The 11,802-nt window shown below is 42.6% G+C and overlaps 1 protein-coding gene across 1 annotated transcript; it reads left to right on the top strand.

The window, feature by feature from the left end:
* The first annotated feature begins 3,002 nt into the window (after positions 1 to 3,002).
* nim1ka (NIM1 serine/threonine protein kinase a) lies at positions 3,003 to 11,644 on the top strand. The gene is made up of 6 exons (XM_053503384.1): positions 3,003 to 3,147; positions 6,936 to 7,246; positions 7,648 to 7,946; positions 8,414 to 8,682; positions 9,320 to 9,391; positions 9,687 to 11,644. Exons 3-6 carry the CDS (start codon positions 7,658 to 7,660, stop codon positions 10,365 to 10,367), a joined length of 1,311 nt encoding a protein of 436 aa, XP_053359359.1. The 5' UTR covers positions 3,003 to 3,147; positions 6,936 to 7,246; positions 7,648 to 7,657; the 3' UTR covers positions 10,368 to 11,644.
* Positions 11,645 to 11,802: the final 158 nt, after the last annotated feature.

Genomic DNA, 11,802 nt, shown 5'->3' with positions numbered 1-11,802 from the left:
TCCCTTACTTAAAAAAAAAAAAGAACAGCGTCTCTGAAATCCCAGAGGATGGATCTCATGTGGGCGGAGCTTAAGACCTCAGCATGTGACATCATTCTTCCATTCCATTAAAATTTTTTTGTCTTTATACAGCTTAATGCTTAGCATTAAATACAGCTTTTAGCTACACAATATAATTATTTAGTGACATTAGCTAGTTAGCCTAGCATCGCATTAGCGCATGTTAAGCGAACTGTTTTTCATTATGTACTTAAAACCAGGAGCTAACTAGCTAACTTACGTTGCATAAATGTTATGATATTGTGTAGTTACATATGACATATGTCATAAAAGCAGGCTTGTGATTGAATGGTTGAATGTAACTTAAGCTCCGCCCCTTTCTAACTCCGGGATGCCAATATGTTTGTGTTTTATGGAATATTAGGAGGCAGGAAGAGAAGGAATAATTCATGTTAAAAAGGGATAATCTTTTGAGAGAATTCACTTGAAGTTTTATTTATTTCACTTTGCACCTGGTCGGCTTTCAAAAAGTAGCAACAATTCATTTTTTTGTAATAATAATAATATTATTTTTGTAAAGAAGATTTGTATTTGCTTTTTTTTTATTTTCAATTGAAATGTAAACTTCTGTTTTGTTCCCCGTGTGAACTGAGAGCGATCAGCTCTGAGCTTCAATCTTATTTTTGTAAAGTGGTTGTGTTTATTTAAAGAGTGACGTTGTTGTGTGACTGTAAAGGGCTTCACCGCATCTCCACTCGACTCTGCTGCTTTCGCAAAAAGGATCCGAATGTTACCCCGTTTCAGATGTTATTTCAGATTGTAATGCGTTTGTACAGAGCAATAAAAAAATCTAAACACAATGTTTATAGTATTTCTGCTTTTAAATTGCTTTAATATTTCAGTTTTTCCTCTTTAATAAAACTCTTTTTAAGTGGACGATCACAATTTTTTTTAAAATTATAAATAAAAAATAGAATACAAAAATAAAGATAGAGTAACATATAATAATTTAATTAAAGGTATTATTATTAATATATTATTGAATGTATTGTAGTTTGAGTATGAAATAAATGTAAATTAATTATAACGTTAAATGACAAGCATAAGCATATAAGCCAAATACTTACATCATAGCCATGAAACGTATTTAAAAAAATGTATATATAACTTTTTGAAAATTTCTGAAAAGAATTACTGTCTTGCGTTCATTGAAATGTTATTGAAATATCACTAAGCGAGATTTACATTCTTTAAACCCATAGTAGTGGGGTGCATTTTTATTTGATGTTAAATATGGTTTAAGTGGTTTTCATGATTTTAGTTTTGTAAGAAAGAAGGTAAAGCAAAGAAAAACAAAATCTGAAAAATCCAAAGTAATTTAGTTCTTTATGGTTATAATAATTATGATAAATCTTTATTAATCTCGGGGGAAATTACGGTTCTGCAGACAGACACAGTGTAAAAACACACACAGGTTGTGTATGGGTGGGACAAAATCTTTAAAAAAGATACAATAAGGACTTAATTCTTATAAAATAAGATGCAACAAATACACAAAAGTACTTCTACTTTATAATACTCAACCTCCTTAGTACCTAATATACATTAATACAGGGAGCTGCTGTTTAATGCTGTATTTCAAGGGAGGACGTTTGGGGCAGATGCACAGCTTATCAATACTTCATCAATTATATCAAATAAATCAAATAATATTTATTCATCCACTGGTGAAATACTACTTAGTGTGTAGGTTTAAATAGAATATTTAATTTAATACTATATAAAATTATACTTCCTTTATTATTTGTGTTTATGGTTCCCTCCATCCTCCATCTCATTTCCCTCACTTTGGCGGCACCTGCTGGTGAAAAGCGGTACTACACGAAAAGTGTATCTCATTGGTCTGAGTAGACCTCAGCCCCGCCCCTTTGATAGTTGGTGATTGGTCAGGAGCAGCAGTGTGGGGCTGATCAACATCAAACACACACACACACACACACACAGAGGGACAGATGGGACCCGAGCAGAGCTGAGCATCAGCATCATTATCATCTCCCTGGAGATAAAGGTGAGACAGAGTCGTGTGTGTGTGTGTGTGTGTGTGTGTGTGTGTGTGTGTGTGTTTTAAATATCTGGGATCTGATTTCATTTTCACTATAAATTGTAAACCCTTCATATTAACAATGCACACCTGAAACATTTTGCTGTAGTGTGTGTGTGTGTGTGTGTGTGTGTGTGTAAGATTTTACATTTTCTTATATTGCTGCTTAAACGCTGTAAAATATTGCGTGTGTGTGTCTGTGTTTATATTGTTGTCAGTTATCTGTGTGTGTGTCAGTGAGCTGCTGTATGTGATACACTCCACACAGTGTACACACTATTCAGTAATGTGTTTATCATCATAAGTGATGTGTTACAGAGAATTAAAGGGGCAGTAAGTGTTTATCTAAAACACACACACACACACACACACACACACACACACTGAACCCTCGGGCTGAAGCTCAGGCCGAGAGAGTGAAAAGCCCACAGCAGGAGGATTAAAGCCCACAGCACTGACACACACTCGTGTACGTGTATCATTCATCATTTGATTGACAGCTCTAATCACATGACACAAATCCTTATCTAAACATGTCGTCATGATCAGTGTGTTACCGTCACACACTTTTCAGAACACACTCGAGATGAAATGGAACCCTGCGCGCGTGTGCACACACACACACACACACACACACACGCAGCTGAGATTTCAGCAACAAGTGACTCCAGACTTTGGTTTCTCTGTAAATTAGTCCTGACACTAAGAACTCTATAAAAGACAACGTGATGTGAACTTGTGCACCAACCAGTACCACCAGCACCAGCACCACCAGTACCACCAGTACAACCAGTACAACCAGCACCACCAGCACCAGCACCACCAGCACCACCAGTACCACCAGTACCACCAGCACCACTAGCACCACCACCAGCACACGGTGCAGCACCCAAACCAGACGTGAAGTGACTCATATCTCAGACCTTCAGAGCTCCTTCACTCACAGCTGCATGAAGCTCCTACAACGTGTCATGAAGTGAGCGCTGCCCCGCCCGAACGCTGTATAGTCTCCCTGATAATACTTTAACTGAGTGAATGTCCAGAGTGTAAATTGCGTTTATCCTCACACTACATCACCCTGAGGTTGTGTTGGTGTTTGTTCTGGGACTCACACACGCTCTCGCTGCGTCCTCACTAAAACACACGTTAGAGACGAACTGCTAAACAGTACATTCTTTTGAAGTTTCTCTTTGATCTCTGTCAGTTTGGAAAAACAATTCGACATTTCTCGCATTTGACCGCCAGGAAGCTTTCATGCCCAAATTTGGGCAAAGACTTCCATATAAGGGCGTACAGAGACGAAATGATTTTGACAGACCCCGCCTCTGACGCTCCTGAGGTGCTTTTAATCTCCACGCAGGTCAGGACGTCATGGACCTCCTTCTCCTCTGGTGAGGTTTCATTGAAACTCTGTAAAAACATCAATAAGCTACGATTCGTTCCTGATTTGTACAAGTTTGTGAGGATTTATTTAGTTGAAATGAAGAAGCTCAGGACACGTCTTTATTCTTTAGAATCGCGCCGACTGTTGAACGGTTGATGTTAAAAGGTCACTTTCGTCTCCATCGTTATCGCTCGCCGCTTCTTAGCGGTGCCAGCTTTATCACTGCTGCTTTCACGCTCGCTCGCTTCTGGGCCTCCTGGGCTGCACGCTGCACACACGTGACGATGTACGCCGGACACGTGATCTATACGGCGGGCGAGAGGTGCAACACAAAGTAATAAAACAAAATGAAAATCCAAAAGGAATTTTATTATTCTGTTTTTGTTATTATGATTTGCGCTTCTCAGCCACCCTAGATCTACAGTAACTTACAGAAATTAACACGCAGATGCAAGTTCGTATCTTAGAAAGTCTATAACCTGAATGTTCATATGTAGGGGACGTGGTGAACATATACACACATACACACACACATATATATATATATATAATCACAGTCTGGTGTGGTCAGGCTCAGAGTAATGTTGTGTCATGTTGCAAACTTTCCTTGTTTCTTTTCTGTTTCTGTGTGTGTGTGTGTGTGTGTGTGTACACGCTCCTGATCATTTTCGAAAGGACATACAATGGCCCCCTGTCTCTCACTTTGCCTGCACACACTCCGTCCCTCTAGTTCACTTTACGTCTTACAGGACAGAATGCTGTTTTCTGTTTTTTCCGCGTGTCCTCTGTGTCTCGGGGTGTCACGTGTTTAAAAGCTGTAAATCCACTACATGATGCGGTCGTGTCGTGTTGCTCGTGTTCGCTCATGTAGTCTCATGAGACGTCCTGGAGAACTGAACCGTGTAAAGTCCAGGTGTGTAGTTATTGAGGTGAGAGGTTCAGGTTGAGTTTCAGAGCCGCGTTCAGGAGATTAAACGCTGAACTGAAACGCGTAAGTGCTAAGATTAGCATGCAGGGATTTGGACATTCTGTAATTAAAAAAAAATTGAATTAGGTTATTTTACCTTACATCATATTTCCTTTATGTTGAACTTGCCAGCTTTAGACGTGATGTATAGACCGGCTCCTGCTTCTCATCAGCGCTAATACACACACTCTGGCCTTCAGGACCTTTGATGACTTTGTGTGAGGAGAAGAAGAGAAGGTGTGAGGAGATTAAAGCAGCTTTGAAGGCTGTGAGATTTAAATCAGAAACACAAAGCCGCGCAAAACACGTTTTTATCTTTATATTTTATTCAGCTCATCATCTGCAGCGTGATGATTCTGATTTCCTTCAAGTCTCCGAACATCAGAACGCCCCCCCGCCCCCCCCCCCGCGCCCCCCCTCTGGTTTTATTCATCGCACCGTTTCTCTGAAGCCGAGCCAGTGTGAGACGTGAGGAGCCCCGATGACTTCAGGTGTGTGATAGTCAGCGTTTAAACGTGTGTAAACCCACTACCAGTTGACCCACTACATAGTCACGTGAGACGTCCTGGAGGAATGAATCCTGTAGATAACGTGTTAAATCCAGCTGTTACTGTGAGTGTTACAGAGACGTGTTCAGGAGATTAAACACTGAACTAAAACACTTCAGGATTAATCACAGATATGGGAAGCGCTTCACTCTGGTGGACAGGGAGGGGGACTGGTGGATACGGAGCTCATACTGGGAACACTGGAGGTGTGGGAAGACAACACACTGGCTCACCACACACACACACACACACACACACACACACACAAGCGCTTGCTTTCATACAGAGTTCAGACGAATTCCCATTGTATTGAGGAGTCAGATGGTTTCCGGTGTGGGAGGTGAAGCACATCTTCCCCCCCAAAGGGTTAATCTATTACTTTTTACATTTCCATCATTTTCTTTTGATTGTGTATAGTGTACAGCTGCTTTGTGACAGTGACCACTGCTAAAAGCACTATACAAATAAAACCATTGAAATGAGTACTAGTGGTCATGTGACATTAAGGAGGTAACACTGCAGAGTGTTGTGTGTTAGAACCCAGATGTTGTGGACTGACTCTCAGTGTGGTGCAGTGGAGACTTTCTGCCACCAGATGGTGCTGTTACAATATTTTCAGCTTTTTACTGGACAGATCATGTGATTTCCTCTCTCTCTCTCTCTCTCTCTCTCTGTGTGTGTGTGTGTGTGTGTGTGTGTGTGTGTGTGTTCAGACCGTATTAAGATTCAGTAATAGGATTCAGTGACTTATCACATGTACCCTACAGCACAGTGAAGTAGCCAGCCAGGATACAGCGCCCCCTGGAGCTCACAGGCTCAAAGGGCTCGACTGGAGGACTGCTGGTGCTGGGCCTCGACACCCCGACCTTCTGATCAGTAGCTCAGTAACTCACAGGCTGAACCACTAGAGCCTGTAGGAGGCGCTAGAGGACTCGGTGTTCACATTAAACACATTAACACTAAAACATGGAGTTAGAAAGTCAGACTCGGTGTGTATTACAGTCTTACACATCATTTATTCATGTGTGTGTGTGTGTGTGTGTGTGTTTATGTAACACTATACACTGACATTTGGACATCATACTAAACTCGGACCACACACACACACACACACACACACACACACACAATTTATCACCAAGCAACGAAGCCAGTGTCTAGAGAATTTAAAATCACCTTCATGTTAAAATCTCTCGCAGGTCAGCAATGTTTAAGTGCAGATCTCAGCTGTGTGTGTGTGTGTGTGTGTGTGTGTGTGTGTGTGTGTGTGTTCCACGCAGAGGATAATCTTAGTAGGCTTGTTTTGTTTTGCTTTTTGCTTGTTCTTTAGGTGCACACACACACACACACACTGCAGTGTGTTTTAAGCTTGTGCAGTGTAAATATTCAGTGTTTTATCACTTTAGTTTTCACATGCACTAATATCTAAGCACACACACACACACACACACTCACAAATGTTTATAAACATATACATTACAAACATATGAGTAATTAAGAGGTTAGAAGTGTGTGTGTGTGTGTGTGTCCTCAGCCTCTGTTTGTCCTTTGGGCTCGCTGGTCTCCAGAGTCTGTGTGTGTGTGTGTGTGTGTGTGTGTGTGTGCTTGTTCCTCGCTCTTAAGGGACATTGTTAGCGGTGTTTGACTCAGAAACACACTCTAATTGCCTGTTGAGTGACACACACACCCACACACACACACACACACACACACACACATGAGAGGAAGACATCAAGTGTCCTCATCACTCTTGTGGTTAGAGTCAGATGATTTATTAGCATAAACAAACACACACACACACACACACACACACACACACACACACACAAATACATTTTGACCTAAACATCATGACCTCAGATTGACCCTGCAGGAGGCGGAGTGAGGACAGGAGAGGACATGTTCTAATCCCCCATCTTTCTGTCTCTCTGTCAGAGGGACGGATGGACTTTATAAATTTCTAAGAAGATCAGTGAGGACGGCTCCTGCGCACCGGGAGACAGAAACTGAGAGGGACAGATGGAGGCAGCGAGGGACGGACGGACAAGTGGACACTGAACGACTGAAGGAGTGCTCGTTCTTCTTACTGAAAATGTCCACATGCGTCACCAGGACACACAGGAGACAACAAACAGCATCTGTGAATTAATTCAGACTGGGACTGCCAGTGCACCTGCACACACACACACACACACACACACACCGTGTGCACTCTATGGTGAAGAAGGACAGCATGTGACGTGAAGGTAAGAAACGTTCTGTCGTTCAGCACGGACGAGTGTGTGATGAGCTGCGCGCTATACTGTACGCTCCACATGCTCCTGCTAGCTGTTAGCTACGTTAGCATGATTAGCATTGTAGCTCCAGTTCAGAACTTAAGAAGCGAATCACGATGCGAGGACTAACAAGAATAAAGAAAGACAGGAAGCTGTGACCATATATGGAAGTAAAAGGAAGTCGTCTAATGATTCATGTGAATGTGTTACTATAGTAACCCCTAGAGTCATTATTTTATATTGTCCTCAGCTCCTCAGTCGGTCCACCATGTGTGTGAAACGTTTCATGTTAGGACTTGTGTGAGAGTGATGTGTTATTGTGTGTAATTGTGTACAGGTGAGTTATGTTTAGTTCTGGTGTTTGTCTCCAGCACTGATGCCATGATGACGGCGGTGCACCCGGCCGACGTGGGCGTGTCGTCGGCCGCGTGTCCCCAGCGTTACCCACGTGGCACCGGGCATGACAGCTCGGACCTGTTCACGGATGATGAAGGCGTGCCGGAGCGTAGACTCACGCCGCTCGAGCAGCTCAACCTGGACATGTGTCAGGACGACAGAGTGGTGCGCGAGATCACCATCGGCCGCCGCATCGGCTTCTACAAGATCCGTGGAGAGATCGGCTGTGGGAACTTCTCTCACGTCAAACTCGGGGTCCATGCACTCACCAAAGGTAAAGGGAACAGAGTGTTGAGTGTTGAGAAGAGGTCATGTGGAGACTCAGCACGTAGTCTCACTCCTGCAGAAATGGCGCTATGGTGGTGTTTGGGATATGATCTCATGACCCACTGGTCACCAGCTCGGTGGAATGAATACCTGAGATAACAAACCACAACATGTGGTTTGAGGGACAATATTACATTGAAGAGCCACTAGTAAAGACAACATTACGTTGACCTGCTAACTGCAACATACGCTAATGATTTGATTTACAAGCTAGCTGATAGGATAACTAGTGTGGAAAAAGATCATTGTAGCTTATTTAATAGCTAGCTAACAACTTGTTAGGTAACTAAAAATAAAGTAGAAAAAGGATTTTAAATTGTAACGTGTCCCTGGTTAGCATAAACTCATGTGAGATCTAACGTAGCTAGCATGAGGCGGGGCTGTAATTAACGCTCTCTGTACGTTGCGGCACAGATAAGGTGGCCATTAAGATCCTGGACAAGACCAAACTGGATCAGAAGACCCAGAAGCTGCTGTCTCGGGAGATCTCCAGCATGGAGAAGCTCCACCATCCCAACGTCATCCGCCTGTATGAGGTGGTGGAGACGCTGACGCGCCTGCACCTGGTGATGGAGTACGCCGGAGGGGGCGAGCTCTACACCAAAATCACCATGGAGGGAAAACTGTCCGACATCGACAGCAAAGTCGTCTACTCTCAGATCCTCTCCGCCGTCAAGCACATGGCGAGTCACCATGTTTAACATCATCGAAATTAGCTGTTGCTATGGCAACGTATAGTACATGGATTGCTACAACATTTATTAACCTTTTTTTTTATTTGTTTTAAGCTAGACATCATATCAATAAAAGATAAAAAGCTACATGATGTCAGAATTTACATGAAGCTCAGATTTGAAAGTCACGTTCTGTTATAATAAAGCGAGTAAGTTTTATTGCTAAATGACTCAATTAATTCACTTTAGTTTATTATTATTTATAAGCAACTCTTGGAATTCAGTTGCATTTGTAAATGATTCCTCAAGTGACTCAGTAAATCGTCAGCAGCTTCCACGGTTAAAAGCAGCGATTAAGCTAACTGCTAGCTATCATTGCACTCTGGGTGTCTATTGTGCCGTTGTGACTCGCTTCTCAATCGAACCTCCATTATATCTGCAATTCTGACACAACAATATAACAATTGTAGCAGCAATAAACTAACCTTGTGTAAAGTAAAACGAGGAACAACGTGTTATCTGCATTTAACACACACATTATCTTTGAGCGTTTAGCGCCCCCTGCAGTCACCCCAATGTACTGACGTAAATTTTTAGTTTTTTAAATACTTGTAAGTTTCTTAAAGTTTTCTTTTTGTTCCTGCAGCATGACAACAACATCATCCACCGTGACCTAAAGGCTGAAAACGTCTTCTTTGCCAGCAGCATGTGTGTGAAGGTGCAAGATTTATAAGCATTTAAAAACAAAAACAGCAACACATACAGTTACAGAGCTGCATAGCATGCGCAATGCAGCCCAAAATACGAACTAACAACTAGTATTTCTGACAATTACAATATTTTCACAATTAGCATTACAGTGTCCTTGATACAAGCTGGAAAGGCATGCTAGCAATCACTACACCTGCTAAAAAATGTTGCTAATTACTAGTTCTAGATTATTAGCTGTTTGAGGCTTGAGGGATGAATACAGTGAACAGAAGGAATCACTTATGATGTGTGGTTCTCTATAGGTGGGCGATTTCGGGTTCAGCACGGTGAGCCGGCGTGACGAGACCCTCAGCACCTTGTGTGGATCTCCGCCATATGCGGCGCCTGAGCTGTTCCGCGACGAGCGCTACGTGGGCATGTATGTGGATGTCTGGGCTCTTGGTGTGATGTTGTTCTTCATGGTGTCGGGCACCATGCCGTTCCGCGCCGACACCGTGGCTAAGCTGAAGCGCTGTATCCTGGACGGAGTGTTCTCGGTGCCGGCGTGGGTTCCTGAGCCGTGCAAGCTTCTGATCCACGGCATCCTGAAGCCGCAGCCGTCTGAACGCTGCAACTTGGAGCAGATGATGAGCAGCGAGTGGCTGGAGAACATCGACTTTCCCAAAGCCATGGAGCCGTTTAGGCTGGACCCGCTGTACCTGGCGGAGGTGGAGGATCTGGAGGAAGACGAGTGTGAAGTGAAGAACAGCCTGCAGGCGCTCGGCATCACCGCCGAGCACATCCGCAACAACCAGGGCAAAGACTGCAGGAGCTCTGTCACCGGCGTCTACCGGATCCTGCTGCATCGCGCGCATCGACGGCGCGCCTTGGAGAGCATGCCGCTCGTCACGCACAACGCCAACGAGACTAACGAGACTAAAAAGGAATGGTTAAAGAACTACAGGAGCCTCAGACACACGTCCAAACTCTGTGCCATTTTGTGACGTCCTGAAATAAATAAACACTTGTTTTTTTACTTTAGATCAACTTCAAAGCAAATGAACTTTTATTTTTATAACAATAAAACTGTTTGACACTCACTAAAGTTGCTAAGTAACAAGCATTTCTGAACCAACAAAGATAGAGCTTAAGTTCTATTTTTAGCCAATCACCAGCCACAATAGTTTATCTAATGTTAGTAAGTTTGCTAGTAAACCTGGTTGGAGATGTGATATCACAAAGCTACTGCTGGAGCGGTGATGCTAATGTTAGCAAAACTAGACAACTCCACATTCACATGCTGATTAGTTCCATTATTATTATATTTTGTATATGATACGTTTATATGAATATTTAGTGGTTAGCATTGTCGCCTTGCACCTCCAGGGTCTGGGTTCGATTCACACTTCTGTGTGTACATGGAGTTTGCATGTTCTCCCTGTGCTTGGTGGGTTTCCTCCGGGTACTCCGGTTTCCTCCCACCGTCCAAAGACCTGCAGAATAGGCTAATTGCTATTCCTAAATTGCCCGTAGTGTTTAAAAGAGTGTGAGTGTGTGTGTGTGCGCACCCTCTGATGGATTGGCACCTGTCCAGGGTGTACCCCGCCTCGTGGGATAGTCTCCTGGGATAGGCTCCGCCCCCGTGACCCTCAGTACAGCAGTATCTCCAGTGAGAGAGAACGTTTTCAGTTTAAAAAACAACCACAGCGCCAGGCTACAGTTAATCAGCTGACTAAGCAGTTAGCTAACGTTACCAACAACAACAACAACCTCACAGCAGTATGAGCTTTGTAATTATTAGCTGACAAATTTCACTAGCAAGCTAGCTAATATCAGAGTAACAGTTATACTATGTAAGTTAAAGCAGTAGCTGTGTTTGTTCGCAAGCTAGCAAGCATTAGCTAAACGGCTGTATTAGCAAAGGCTGAACTGGATGTGTTAAAAAAAATCTTTCTTGACTGCTGTGAGAAATTTCTATTGTTTTAAAGCAATTTATAGTCTGTTGACTATTTTTTAATTATTAACTACAGAATGCTAAACATTTCAGAAGAACATGATGTAATTCATCAACTACACTTCGAACAATTCCTCATGGTTATTTTAATGGTATTTTAACAATGTTTTTTTATATTATTGTATATATTTTTTTAATGATCTGAATTGGACAGTTACAGAATATTAGCTGGTTTTACTTTCAGCTACACATCAGGTGTACTTTAGCTAATCTTTATTTTGATTAGCATTAGAGGGGACAGCTAATGTTGTTTATATGTTGAATACCTGAAACTACAGCTGGTTTATAATAAAATTATAACATTCAAATACGTTGTGTGTGTGTGTGTGTGTGTGTGTGTGTGTGAGAGAGAGAGAGAGAAAAACAACACACAACAGAGCAGGGGAACGGACCCTGAAACACACGCTAGTAGAAGTTTCACGATT

This window comes from Clarias gariepinus, chromosome 9 (assembly GCF_024256425.1).
Source record: "Clarias gariepinus isolate MV-2021 ecotype Netherlands chromosome 9, CGAR_prim_01v2, whole genome shotgun sequence".
Classification (NCBI taxonomy): Eukaryota; Metazoa; Chordata; class Actinopteri; order Siluriformes; family Clariidae; genus Clarias; species Clarias gariepinus.
The sequence above is the reverse complement of the archived record's forward strand: the minus strand, read 5'-3'. Positions and strand labels throughout refer to the sequence as shown.